Genomic DNA, 14,925 nt, shown 5'->3' on the forward strand with positions numbered 1-14,925 from the left:
CTGTCTATGCATTGATAGACTAAGATCAAATTATAATACTTTGCTGTTGGTCCCTTGTATTACACAGAGATTATTGAAGATCTTCATCAAGTATCCTTGTGATTTACATCATATATGAATTCAAAAGGTAGCTGTAGAAAACCTGATTGATTGTGAATCAACATCAATGCCATGCTATCATAATTTTTCCAAACATAATCAGAATACTTATAACACCAAGGAATTCACCGACAAGATGCCATAGAATTGGTGAAGAGGTGTAAGTAATATTAGAATGCTCATAATCTTATGAAGACCAAGGAATTCAGCGGCAAAGAAGCCATGGAATGGTCAAAGAGTTGTAAATAAAACAAAATGATCATAATCTTTCGGGCACCTAGGATTCACCGGCAAAGAAGCCATTGAAATGGTGAAGAGGTGGAGATAACCTGCAAGAACCAACAATGAAATCAGATATGAATACCTAAGTGATGAAACACTTAATAGCTCATGCATGATCCTGTTATTGTAATCCCTACTGTCAAGTCGAATGGTGTGTTTAGATACCAAGGTGCTCAGTGGATAATAAGATGATCCTTGTCTATTCCGGGTAGGGAGGACCTTTCTCGATAGTGATTGCGTGGGGATAAGTTATGGTCCGAGGTTGGGTGGTTAAGCTCCTAACAATGTTTTATCTCTCCCCAAGTTGTCGAACGAACAACAGACAAGTTATACATTCAATTGTTGTTGAAAAACAAGTAATATCACTTTTATAATGTATATGCAAGAGGATAAGATTGATTGAGTTATATCATCACGTGAGAGATAGATTTATGGATTGTTTTCATTATATGAATAATAAATATGAGCATATTTTATAATCTTGAGTTATTGTGACAGTTAAGCAATCAGAAGGAAAGAAATGATATAGTGGTATTTGAAGCCCTAATTGATTCAGTGGTAACTAATGCCCTAAATGATCTAGTGGTAATTGAAGCCCTAATTGATACAGTGGTATCTGATGCCCTAAATGATTCAATGGTAATCGATGCCCTAATTAATACCATGGTATGTGATGTCCTAATTTTTATATAGTGGAATATAATGATAATTGTTATTTATTTTGATTTAGTGGTATTGGATGGAAGTCGTTATATGATATTGTTATAGTGGTATTTGTGGACTAATCTAGGTGAATGCAGAAGCATCCCTACTATGTTTCTTGGTTCAAATTTTGAGGTATGTGGATTTTAATTTCTATAGTAACATTGATGGGGTTTTAAGTTCTTAGTTAAGAAATTTTGTTTAACTGTTTTTAACGGTAAATCTCTTTCACATGAACATGACTGATATAACTGTCTTCCTATGAAATGAAGTAATAATTGATTTCCTTTGAGTATGTTAGTTGTTAATTAAGACCCGGGAAAATGGGATGTTACAACCTCCTTGATCAACTATTTGAGTAAGTTTGCACTTTCATTACAATGATCACATGCACAATTGATGCTCATAGATGGTTTAATACAACTTGAAATGATTCACATATATACCAAACTCTTGCCATTAACTTGTCAGCCAAAAAAATTTAAGACGGGACACACCACCTTGAGTAATACAATGATCCTTGAGCATACCAACACACTACCATGATCTTCGGTACCAACAAATATGATAAACAGGCTAGGCAAAACTGTTGGGACCGAAATCATCAATACACTTCGCAAAGGATCGATCGAAAACATAAACTCCATGCAGCCACCAAGATGGTCCAAGCAACCATTGAGGCATGAAATAGTAATACAATTAGTGCTTGGCCAACGGTCACGAACACCACACGAAGCGTAGGCTATTGGTAAGAAAGATAATCAATGCATAACCAACCGATAAACCTCAACTACTAGAAACTTGTTTGTTCATAGCCTCCGATGCACCACCAAAACAGCAAAGGTTGAATTAAGGATGTTGACTCTACCAAATGATATCCATCAACCTCACATTCCAACACATTGACAATGATTTATGGAAGTGTTTAAATTTTGAGTTTCAATGTTTATAACTTTTGCTCGACCCATGTGAATTCTCAATTCAAATCTAATGTTGTGTATTAGGGATTCTATAATGTATGTGTGAATGCCTTATTAACGTTATCATATAAATATTTTAAATTTCCCTAAATTTTTAAAAATTTAGCTTTTTTTTAAAAAGTTTAGCTTTTTCTTTTGTAGATAACATCTTTGACATTCCTAGATGTCCTCATTCTAGAAACTTGGTAGAACACAACAAACCACCTATGCAAGGAAATGCAAAAAGCAATCTCACAAATCATGTTTTTGATTGAATATTTCCCCGAAGAGATTACTCGAGATTGAACTATTGGAATAAAAATCTGTTACATGGTTGTATGATGAGTATCCAAACATACTATATTACATTTTCGTATAAAATTCTTTATAATTGGAACATATGAGATGGTTAAAATAACAAACTGAAATGGAACTCGGAAGTTTCACGCCATTAAAATTTATTACTAAAATATGCTCTGAAGTTTTAGTTGGAATTCCATGTCTGCACTGTTTTATGCTCTTTACGTGGAAATTTCTGCAATTATTGTTTTGAATTTGTTTCCTTTTCTTTGTTTCATTATATTCTTACTAAAATATTGTGGAGTCTATTAATAATTTCATGTTTTTAGATATTGTTTTCAAGTTCTCTCTCTTAATGATTTTCTTGAGTGGTGATATGAAAGAAGTGGTGGCACATTAACTGATGTTTGTAAATGGAAGTAGTTATTTCCTCAAATTTCTATACTACACTGAAGTCAACTTCAGGATGGTGATTGTAAACTTTTTCTTCTTAAAATGCTCTGTCTAAGCGGCAGGACCATATTCTAATAGCTCTTCCTTTTCTATACTCCATCTTTATTTGAAAAAGGAGCGGTAGGGGAAGATACTTTCCTACCACTCAATATTCCTACAAATCTACAACATCAAGTCAGTGTAATGCCCCCTTTTCTTACCCATTTCGACATTCTTAGAACTTTTAATTTTCTTTCAGAGTGCTAGCTTTTTTGAAAGGAAATTTAGCAGCAAAATCGAGTTCTTGGAGCCAAGACATGCACAACACTTTCTATGTCTGAATCCAACATTTTGGGAGCACTCCATACTTCTTGGAGGTGTCTGTTATCTTGGGAGAGAGTCAACTTTCATTTAGACTAATATTCCATGTATCAATATTTTTTGAAACATTGGTAGTTGTACGGAAAAATTAGATTATTAAATATTAAAGTTGTGAAAAAGATAAATGACAATATATATTTAATTATTTAGACAGGTGTTTAAGTGTACATAAGGACACTTTATATTATATATAATTTTAGTAAAGAATAATTTTAACAAAACTGCAATGGAAAATGCTTTTCAGAAAAGCAATGAAAAAAACAAAAAAACGCAACTTTGAAAAAATAAACAGAAGGGAAAACAATAGAGTGTTTTTCCCTTAAAATAACCCCAAAAGGTTACAAAAAGGGGTTGGGTCTTTAGAAAAGGGTTAGTGCTTATTCATTTCATTTGCTTTGCTTAAAGGATGTGAGTTCTCCCTATTTGCCTAAGATGAAAGCACTTAGTTTAAACTCTTCATATTATTTTATTAAATAAAATTGTTTTTTTCAAAAGAGAAAACAGTGAAAAAAAAGAGGAGTACACTAACCTTCAGTGAATCCAGTTTTGGGCATGGAAATCCTCCTAGCTGATTGAGTGATTTCATCTTAAAAATACTAATGTGTTGTATATTAAATTTTTTCTTAATTTGTTATTGATAATAGAAAACCTTGACGTGTCTTGAGAAATATTTGTATGCAAGTTTTATTGGGGTTTGCTGTCCCAGTTCTGGCTTGAATTTATGATTTTTTTTGGAGATCTAAGAGGGTTGTAGTTGCGCTTATTTTATGCTATATTGTTTTCCATAGCAATAATCAAAGTTGTTCTGGTAGATTTTTCTCTGTATATAGGGACGGACAATAGTGGTGTTATCCTACAATTACTTGGTAGTTATATGGTGGTTTGAAGTATTACATATGATGGATCAAAGGCATTTCATAGACCCATTCGACATGATTCTTCAACTCTTTTATAGTACCTTTTAGTTTATTGAACCAACATTTATGGTAACATATAAAATTAACCCATGATTCTATGGACTAACTTTGAGAATATGCAGCATTGTGCTCATTACTTTGAATAACACGGTTAGTGTGTGCAACTAGCTTCTCTTTTTAATACGATTCTTAGTTGCACTCAGTGCATTCCATTGTAACTCTAGATGGTAGTACCGCTAGAGGATTGTGCATCTCATAGTCAAGATATAGTAAAACCGAACTTTATGCTGCCAGATAAATTGATAATGCATTTATCACTGAAGCTTTTGATTAGTTCACCATCAGAGCCCTCTGCATTTCAAGCCCATTTTAGCATTTGATTGGATCCTCAGGAATTGAGCCATTTTGGCTTGATTGGGATTTGTTGTAACCTGCCAGTGGCTCTACATTCTCTACACATGTATGATCACTGAAGAGTTGTTGATTCAGGTTGGCTCTGCCACATGCATGCTATGGTCATCTTGTCCTCTTTACATTCCAAGAGTTCATTTATCTAGACTGAATATGCATTTTCCCAACACCATATGTTCTCACCTTGCTTACACTGGGAACTTGTTTATCAAAAAGTGCACGAACTTGTATTTGTATCTTCTATATTGAAAATTAGTTTTTATTTTTATCTGGAACTATTACAGTCAGTTTCAACATAGACAGACTCTACCCAAGAATCAAAGACAAAGAAAAGTTATGATCAGAAAGCATATAGTTTTGGTGACAGTAGTTCAACCATCACAAAAAGTCAACAGAACATAACTCAAGAAACACAATTACTAAGGAGAGTGAAACAGACCTAAAAACACCTATGGCTAAAGCTCTGAACCAACCCAGGAGTCATTACACAACTGATGATCAAAGGCATGAATTGCCCCAAGCCATCTCCTGTTTCTTTATTTGCTCTATCTACCATTTATTTTTATCTCCATTTCCACTTTCTTATTGCTGGGTAAGGGTATGTGAAACACTTCCATTTTTCTTTGACCATGTGATTTTTTTGTTCCCTTTTCAAACTATTAGGTAACATGAATTTATCCTTCAGTAACCCGAGTAAAAATAAATATCTGACAAACTGATTTATCCTTTGGTACTGGGGAAAGGTTTGACAAACTGATGCATTTTGTGGAAAAAAAAAAGATCTTGTAAATGTAATCATTTTAGGAAACAGTAATTAATAGAAATCATGTTAACTTCTATATGGTTCTGAGTGCATTTCTCGTATTAAGTTTCTAAACTTTAACTCTTATGTAGAAGCATCAAAAGTTCAACTGTGCATGCAAGGGCCTTCTTTTGTGTTCTTGTTTACTTTTGTGCAGAGATTTAATAAGGACTTAGTAGTAGTTTATTTGAGTACTTTGCAGGAATGTCCGATTGGTACATACAAAGCTACAAATGGATCAGATGCTTTACTTTGTGTTCCTTGCCCCCCAGATTTACTTCCATATCGTGCAGAATACATATATGTTCGTGGTCAGTATTTCTATCAATTATTCTGGATATTCAAGTAAGCTATTTTGTTGATATCATAATTCTTTATCTGATGTATGGTTAAATCAAGGATTAAACATAGTTTAGGTCTTCTAGCACTCGGTAAAACTATTTGTTTAAAGAATCTATACTTACATTAAATCTGTTTCAGTAGGAAATGGAACTGAGAAATATGGGGTCTCTTAATTTTATAAATTGGAGGGATGCCAATTTTAATAGCAATGTAGTGCCCACTGCTTTCTGCATTTGCATTTTCTGTGTATTAAATTGGTTTTTGTTAGGTAAAAGTAGTAGCGCTAAAACATTTCTTAGATTTGTATTGCTTTGTGGAATTAAATTTTGTTTAGTTCTTGTTAATGGTTGATTTATTTTATGTCGCTTAATATTATCTGTTAGAAAATATTCGTTAGAAATGAAGGCACTAAGATACACCGAGAAAACACCTTTTGCTTCTATTATTTTATTTTTTCATGCTTTATATGTTTCTTCTGTTTCATTCAACTTTCCTGAGTAAGAAGCAGCTATAAAACAAATCTTTGGTACACAGGTGGTGTGACTCAATCTTTCTGCCCATATCAGTGTATCTCAGACAAGTATCGAATGTCCAATTGCTATACACCACTTGAAGAACTGATAAATGCACTAGGAGGCCCTTGGCTTTTTGGACTTCTCCTTTCTGGCCTTCTGGTGCTTCTAGCTCTTGTTTTAAGTGTTGCACGGATAAAATTTGTCGGAAATGATGACTTTTCTGGTCCAACAACTCCACATGAATCACAAATCCAACATTCTTTCCCTTTCCTTGAGTCATTGAATGAGGTAAGTATTTATTTCTTATTTGCATTGCTTCAATTCATGTTATTTATTACATATTTTGTCATCATTGTTGATCTAACATTATACACCATAAGAGGTATTAAAATTTATTGATTTTATACCCTTTTTACTCAGGTGCTTGAAACCAACCGAGCAGAGGAGTCTCAGAGTCATGTTCACAGGATGTATTTTATGGGTCCGAATAACTTCGGTGAACCTTGGCATCTACCGCACTCGCCACCAGATCAAATTATGCAGCTTGTGTTAGTCTTTTGAAATTATTCTATTATTGATCTGGGCAACAGGAATCCAAACAGCAATTCATATCTGTTAGTTGAAAATTGACTGTAAAAAATAAGATTAAAGATGGTACACATATAAGAGCATTGAAGTATCAAATGCATATACTAGTTAGAAAATCAGCATAACTTACCTTAGAGATTAGAAAGTGATCTCGTAAATTTGTCGTTAGGTTTTTGATGGATTTTTTCTGGGGTGTTTTGGCCACAGATATGAAGATGCTTTCAACAGATTTGTTGATGAAATTAACTTTTTGGCTGCATACCAATGGTGGGAGGGATCTGTATATAGCATTCTTTCAGTGCTTGCATATCCATTTGCTTGGTCATGGCAACAATGGCGCCGAAGGAAAAAAGTTCAGCGCCTTCGTGAATTTGTTCGATCTGAGTATGACCATGCATGCCTGCGTTCCTGCCGGTCACGAGCTTTATATGAAGGGCTAAAGGTTGAGTGCAATAGGATCTAAGATTCTTTTTCAATTCCACCTTTAACAGATTTGCATTTTGTTTAAAAGTAACCAAAAAGGGAAAAATGGGTTCTGTTGGTTTCTAGACAGACTTTCATGACATTGATGAATTAGATTATTTGTGCAAACTTATTTCTTGTCAATCATTCCTTTATTTTAGCACCATAAATGGAAAATGCCTGATCTTACAGACAATTAACAGTGTCCCATTGGAAGAAATTACGAAGAAGACTAGAAATATGGAAATAGGAACACTATAACTGTCTTGAAGTGGTTCAAAATGCATAATCATACAAAAAGAAAGGCATTTGTGTTCTCTTAATCGTACAAAAAGCAAGGGCATATGTAAAGCATTTCTAACTTGATCTAAAATCTAAACTAATGAAAACTGGCAACAGGATGTTTCTTATGTCATTTGAAAAGTTCAATACATGTTTGAAATCAAGTACGTTTGGACCACGAAAGTTATGCTTCTCTTCCAGCCTCATACATAACTAAATTAAAAAAACTACAAATCAACATGTTGTTTGTAACTTTGTATGCCCTTCCTTAGAGATGGAAACACATGACCATCATCTATAATACATGGAGGATTTTAGCAAATGCTTTGTTAAACAAGTTCTCTCTATCATTGAAATATACACAAACCAAGCGCTTTAAGACAATTTACTAATTTGAAACGACCGGCCAATCTGTCTATTGCCAATTTTGATTGTTTTTTGAGTTTTCTCTGAATTTTTGGAGTTTGTTGGTTTTCTGAATTTCTTGGTTTTCTCAAATTCTCTGATTTAAAAAAAAATATTTTTTGCAATACAAAGTTGGAAAGAAATAAATATTTTTAACAGAAAACTTGAGTGGAATGCAAACCCTAACTCCAAATTCTATTGCATTATTGAAAATGAAATGCCATTACAACCACTGATAAAGGAGATCAATTCTGTGGGGTTGCAGATCTGATTTCTTTTCTTGTGTAGAAACCAGTTTCTCTCTCCAATATCCCTAAATTTTGCCCAGACTGTTCAAACCCACATCCACGTGTAAGATGATGACATGCTGATAGAAAACTGTTTACTGAGCCTATGCAAATCCCTGATTTTCTGCTGCAAGTGACCTGATCTGTTCGGAAACCTTTGAGATAACACCCTCTGAGTGAAGTTTGAATACTCTTGGATGGTATTTCACCTCTGTAAGCCTCCCAATTATGGAAGGATTTTATCCTTCACAATCGATCGGAAAACTCCTGCAGACAGTTGTTGCTCCCCAATTTTTTCCACAGAATAATCCCAAATGAGTCCTACTCTGATCATAACAAAAATACCATTGTGCCAAAACTGCACTTTCCTCTTCCGGATTACCTCAAAGTAATCATGATTTAAACCCAGACTGATATACTTGAGAGGACTGAAATCAAGGGCATGGAATGTTTCCTGCCAAAGCATCCCAGAGGAGATCACACCAACAACCTCATTGCTTATCATGATCTGGGGCACCCAGAAAAATACTCTGCTCAACCATGTAGCACACTCCTAAGCATCACCCAACATAACATACCCAAAGTGAAGATAATCTCTAGCACGACTTTGTAACAACAAACCAAGGGATGTCTCTACTGTCAATAGTTGGAAGGATGACACCTACACTTAATTTCCAAGTGTCACAGGCAACACTTCAAGAGCCACAATCAACCATACTTATTGTGCTTATCCAAGCATCATTCAGGAATGTGCCCATGCTAGATGTCCACGTAAATGGGAATAAGCTCTCAAGTATGTGAAGATGGATCATTATGGTACATATCAATCATACCATCCACCACGTACTGTCAATACAAATTAGAACAGCATTCATCCAAGTGAAACTCTGACTTGGAAAAATGTAGCTAATGTCCCCAATGTCAGAAGCGAATGGATTCTCATCATTGTACCTATTTCAATAATAGATAAGACGTCTATTATTAGTTAATGGTTATCTTGTAAATATCTTTAGCTTTAGTTTGCTTTCGTTTTTTGCTTTCTCTGGAATAGAATGTTTCTATTCTTTACGATCGTTTCCTAATGAAACATCGTCTCTTCCTTTTGTATAAATTGACCTTTCGGTCTCTGTTATTAATAAGCAAGTATTTACCAATTACCTTGTAATAGTACCAACCTCCGACAAAAAGTGGATAACAACAAACTTCCCAAATCCCCCAACTAGTTGTTGTCCTAAAGGACCAAACTGACACATTTGTAATGAGTTGTGTAAAACAACCATCAACCACCAATATGAGAGCTCCAACCCAATGGTACAAACATGGAGTACTGTTGTCCTCTGCTTGTTCCATGATGTTTTCCTCATATATCATATATCATCTCCAACTGCGGTCAAGTAATAACGTTCGTAGGAGGCAGACAAGAACTGCATGATGACAAACATTGTGAGCTATGTTAATCCTCATCACGTCATCGATGGAAACTATCCATCCCTCTCAGTAAATCCACAAAAATGTGATGAATGGCCATCAAAGGTTCAAAGAAGAATACATCAAACCATAGTGGACTGCTGTTATAATTCAAAACAGCGTCAAACAAACTGAAAACTTATACCCCTGATGGTGTAAGAGATACCTCCAATGTCATGTGCTGCTGCTGTCTACCAAAAATTATGAAACGAGTATGTGTTCCATGAAGTAGGGCAGCTGCCTCCCAGCAATTTTTGGAGTTAAACACCATTACTGAGGGCTGGGATAACAATGCCATCATGCTCACCGAAATCACAGCACCCCTGTCCCCTCGTCTCCCCAAGTGTATGCAATACATGGTTAAATGCCTCCGCTGGAAATTCCTGATGTAAGGAAGCTCCATACTCTACCATGTCATATTGTCGTAACTTGGCCTTCTTGTGTCTTGGATACTCAAATAAAACCTCATATCTATCTCCTATACGAATGCCAACAATGGAAGAAGACTACTTACTATCATCTTCATGAGTAGGAGTTTCCAGCTCAAGATTTTGCTGAAAGCGGTGACTTCTGTTCCAAATCAGGAAATCAGAAACGCTTCCATACCTTTCCATATTACCTCCAATATCATCAAACATCTTGTTCCTCATTGTTCCATTAAGTGCAAAACTAACGCGAGTCTCCCATTATAAATCTCTCATGCCATAAGGAAAAGGTGACCAACCCAAAAGTGCAGTATAGAATTTTCCATTGCTAACCAAGGACAACCCTTGAGAGGCTGGTCTGCTAAAAGTTTGATCACAAAAATCATCGTCATCCTCAAGAAATGTTCAATATCAACCAAAAATTTCAGAATTAGACAGATTTTGCTTTTCACCATCTATAGAGTGACAAATGGCATGAATGTGTTGAAGATTAAGTTTAGCTTGTTGTGCCATTAACTTTTCTTGTTTTTCTTTTCAAAAACCGACCTTCATTCAACCTTTGGTACTGTTCTATATCAGCAGCTCCCCAGTGTTTAAAAGCAGTCCTATAATTTGATGCATCATCTAAATTGTCTTAACCAATGGTTGCATCTTGAGCACCAACCAAAGTAGGACCAATATCACTCGTTTCCCTGTGCTTGAAGTTGACCATATTATGAAAAGGAGAAAATAAACCGTTGCTGTCCTTGCACAGAAAGTATGGACTGATTTCAACCCTTTGGCCCTTGCCTTTGAAACCTTTTGTGGAATGTTGAACAATTCAGTTCCTTCATGACTTGAATCCATACTAAAATCCTCATGTTTATCACCCACTAGGGTGATAAGCATTCATGTTTATCATCTTGAGTGCTAACATAAAAATATTCTATAGTATCATCAACTTCATGTAACAAGGGTGTTATCAAATGTTGATGAAAAGAAGTATGGCCATTGTCATTGAATTCAGAATAGTTGCCTCACCTTTGTCTCATTGCTATCACATCAGCACTGTTATTTATGCAATCCATCATGCCATATTGTAAAGACAGAGTAGTAATTGCAGTAAAGTTATAGATAGATCCATCACTAGTAGCATTCTTGTCATGTATACAGGGTCCATCACCACTGGGTCCCAAGTGCAAAATTGCTGATTGATCTGCTTAAGGAAAATGTTATCCAAACCTCCTTGTTCACCAAAGGTAATGCTAAAGTCACAAATTGATACAGTTGATTTTTGTAAGTCTTCTCAATCCTATCTTAAATAATCGGTAATTGAATGATTCCCAGCTCTGATTTTGTAGAGAATGTTGACTGCTGCTATCGCAAGGGTATAAACCAGAATTATCATAACTATCATAAGTGACTCCATCGCCGTCCCAAGTATCTTGTGCATCCTCACCATCACTTTCAATATGTACTGTGGGTCAAAGTTATCAAGGTCACACTCCTTATGCTGAATGTCAGCTGCAACTGAAGATATATCAGGTTCCCTCTCAAGGATAGAAACAACTTCTTCAATGCTAACCTGTGTACCTATGACATGCTCTTCCTAAATGTTCGTCTCTTTATCTTGTCTCTCTTTCTCATGTTTGGATTTTGTGACAATCTTTATAAAAACCCCCTTTTATTATCTTTATCCTTCATCAAATTTATCAATCCTTTCTTAACTCACACATAGACTTATATGCTGTAGATGTTCTTCCACTACCTAATATGATGGCAGAAAGAACTTCTGCTCTGATACCACTGAAATGGCCACCCAATCTGTCTATTGACATTTTTTATTCTTTTTCCTTCTGAGTTTTCTCTGAAATTTTTGAGTTTGGTGGTTTTCAGATTTTTGTGTTTTGTTAATTTTTTTGATTTTTAAGTTTTTTCTTTGCAATATGAAGTTGGAAAGAAAAATGCTAACAAAGAATGCAAAAACAAATAATTTTCAATGACAAACGTGAATGGAATGCAGACCCTAACTCCAACTTTTATTGCATTTTTGAAAATTATATGCCATTACAACCACTGATAAAGGACATTACTTCTGAAAGGTTGCGGATCTGATTCCCTTCTTGTACAGAAACCAATTTATCTCTCCAATATGCCTAAATTTTGCCTAGATTGCTCAGATTTCTAACCCTGTCCACATGTAAGATGATGACCTGATGATAGAAAACTATATTGGCTGAGCCTGTGAAAGTCCTTGATTTTCTTCTGGGAATGATCCGATCTATTCTGAAACCTTGAGATAACACCCTGTGAATGAATTATGAAGACTCTTAGAGGGTGTTTCACCTCTGCAAGCCTCCCAATTATGAAGGGATATCATCCTTCATAATAGATCTGAGAATTCCTTCTTTAAACAGATACTGCTCTTCAATTATTTTCACAGAGAATAATCCCAAATGAATGCTCAACATGCCTTTGTATTTCCTCAAACCCTAGGCATCCACTTTTAGTTTTTTTTAATTCCTTTAAGTTGAAATTACAATTTAACTTCAGTTTTATCAACTTTATGTCATGTCTCTTTAAAGGAAATTACAATTTAACTTCAGTTTTATCAACTTTATGTCATGTCTCTTTTAATTTATTTATTAAGTTGTTTTTAAAAATAACTTATCGAGCCTTCGTAGGTGCCATTGACATGGTGGCCCTCTTATTGTTACTTTATTAAAAAGATTAAAGTAACTTTATCAAAATAATATAAAGTAACTTTATTGATTTGAATATTTTATTTAACTAATTAGAATATTAAATCTATTACTTTGATATCCCATTTAATTCTTGATAACCATCACCTGGACTCCAAACTAAAAATTGAATGTTGCTGCCAGTCCAAGGGTGATATCTGAATTAAGGAGGCCAACTGACAGTCTCCTCCCGGAACATTTCCTTAAAAATAGGAGACATCATCCTGTGAATGAAGTATGATGAGCCTTGGAGGGTATTTCACTTCTGGAGGCGGCCCAATTATCAAAGGGATTTTGTCCTTCATAATAGATCTGAGAATTCCTTCTCCAAACAGCTGCTGCTCTCCAATTTTTTCCACATAGAAGAATCCCAAATGAATGCTCAATATGCCTTTTTATTTCCTCAAACCCTAGGTGCTCACTTTTAGAGTTTTCCTTTTATTCCTTTAAGTTGAAATTGCAACTTTATTTATCAACTTTCATTCATGCTTCTTTTAATTTATTTATTAGATTGTTATTAGAAACAATTGGTTAAGCCTCCCTAGGTATCTTTTACTTGGAGCTCCCCTTATTTGTTGCTTTATTAAATAATATAAAGAAACATTATTATATTGAATACTTTATTTAATTAATTATAATATTAAATCTTGTAAATGATATCCTATTTTATTCTTGACAACCATCACTTGAACTCTGAACTGAAAACTGATTGCTGGTACGGGTCAAGGGTGACCTCTGAATGAAGCAGGCCAATTGACAGTCCCCTAAAAATTAAGGACTCTCCTAGAAAATAGGAGTCTGTCTTTGAACAACTGAAAATGCTCATAAGGCCTCTTGTTATGCTTCATGGCCGTTTGAATGGTCAACAACTCAACTGGTAGTATCCACCTAAATTAGCGATCCTCCTAAATAATAGGAGTATCTCGAAATATCTAGAATGGCTTGTTAAGCCCCTTACTAGCTTCCACAAAGCTTGGTTGGTCAATAGACAAACTACTAGTCTCCCCCTAAAATAGGAGTCACTCCTAATAAAGAGGAGACTGGCTTTGAAGATTGTATCAATTCTGATTTGAGATAGAGCGATGGGAAAAGATGACGCACACATTTCCCCATGCAGACTAGGGGAAACCCTAGTCTTGTGGTTCCTTTCTTCAGCGATTGTTTCTTGTTGGCAGTTGCATTCAGGAGGAGCTTTGTCCTTGGGGCCTTGAGGGGTATTTGTTCGGTGTTTCGGGGGGTTTTCTTTTTGGAGGTGTGATTCATGTTTGCATTTTGATTTGGGTTTGGTCTTTTTTAAGGCGAGGTTTATGCATGGCAAGGATTTCAAAATCTACTCTAGTGGTGACTGGAGTTGCTAAGACTCATAATGGATCTTCAACGGGCATGCATGCACAATGACTAGAGATGTTCTATGCTAGTGATGGCTCAAAAATGAAGAAAGTAAATGGTAGTTTGCCTAGGAACCAAGATTGGCTATTTTTTGTCATTTCTGCTAATTTTGTTAATGAAGGTGTTTCGTATTGGAGATGACATGCTCTCATTTTGAAGTTTCTTGGTATTCGTACTACTGTGTGTGCATTGAAAGCTTGGGTCCAATGATCATGGAAGATTGAAGGAGATATGGAGCTTATACTTGCTGCTAACAATTATTTTATGGTTGTTTTCTCCAATGTGGCTGATCAAAATCGGGTTTTTGGAAGAGGTCCATATTTTTACAACCGAGTTGGGATGTTTATTAAACCCTAGCATATGGGTTTTAATTTGGACAAAGAACTTCCCTCTTAGGTTCTTGTTTGGTTTTGTTTGCCTAGGCTTCCCCTAGAGTTTTGGAGAGAAAATATTTTACAACAAATAGTAGTTCTTTTGGGGAAGCATGTTGCGGTAGCCCAACAAACCCTTGACAAGAAGTTTTTTTATTTTGCTTGAATTTCTGTGTTGATTTGACTAAACCCTTGCTGGATTCATTGGACATTTGTATTGATTCTTCATTATGAATTTAGAAGTTGGATTATGAATCTCTTCATTTTTTATGTTGGATGTGTCATGAATATAGCCATCTTTAGTGGCAATGGCCTATTGTCAATAAAGAATCGCGTTGTAGTAATCTCCTTTCTTCATCATCTCCACCAACAAGTAAAGGGGACAAG

The 14,925-nt window shown here is 35.2% G+C and overlaps 1 protein-coding gene across 2 annotated transcripts in view; it reads left to right on the top strand.

Annotated features, from left to right (window-relative positions):
- The window catches only part of LOC149573226 (uncharacterized), a 235,547-nt gene that overhangs the window by 172,315 nt on the left and 48,307 nt on the right, over positions 1–14,925 (top strand). For both annotated transcript variants that reach the window (XM_089814405.1, XM_089814406.1), the window contains 4 exons: positions 5,488–5,596; positions 6,162–6,430; positions 6,563–6,690; positions 6,938–7,172. In XM_089814405.1, coding sequence (XP_089670531.1) covers positions 5,488–5,596; positions 6,162–6,430; positions 6,563–6,690; positions 6,938–7,172 — 741 coding nt within the window. The remainder of the gene's footprint in view (positions 1–5,487; positions 5,597–6,161; positions 6,431–6,562; positions 6,691–6,937; positions 7,173–14,925) is intronic.

The sequence above is a fragment of the Cupressus sempervirens genome, chromosome 2, assembly GCF_028749045.1.
Source record: "Cupressus sempervirens isolate cs-2001-9-10 chromosome 2, ASM2874904v1, whole genome shotgun sequence".
NCBI classification, from domain to species: domain Eukaryota; kingdom Viridiplantae; phylum Streptophyta; class Pinopsida; order Cupressales; family Cupressaceae; genus Cupressus; species Cupressus sempervirens.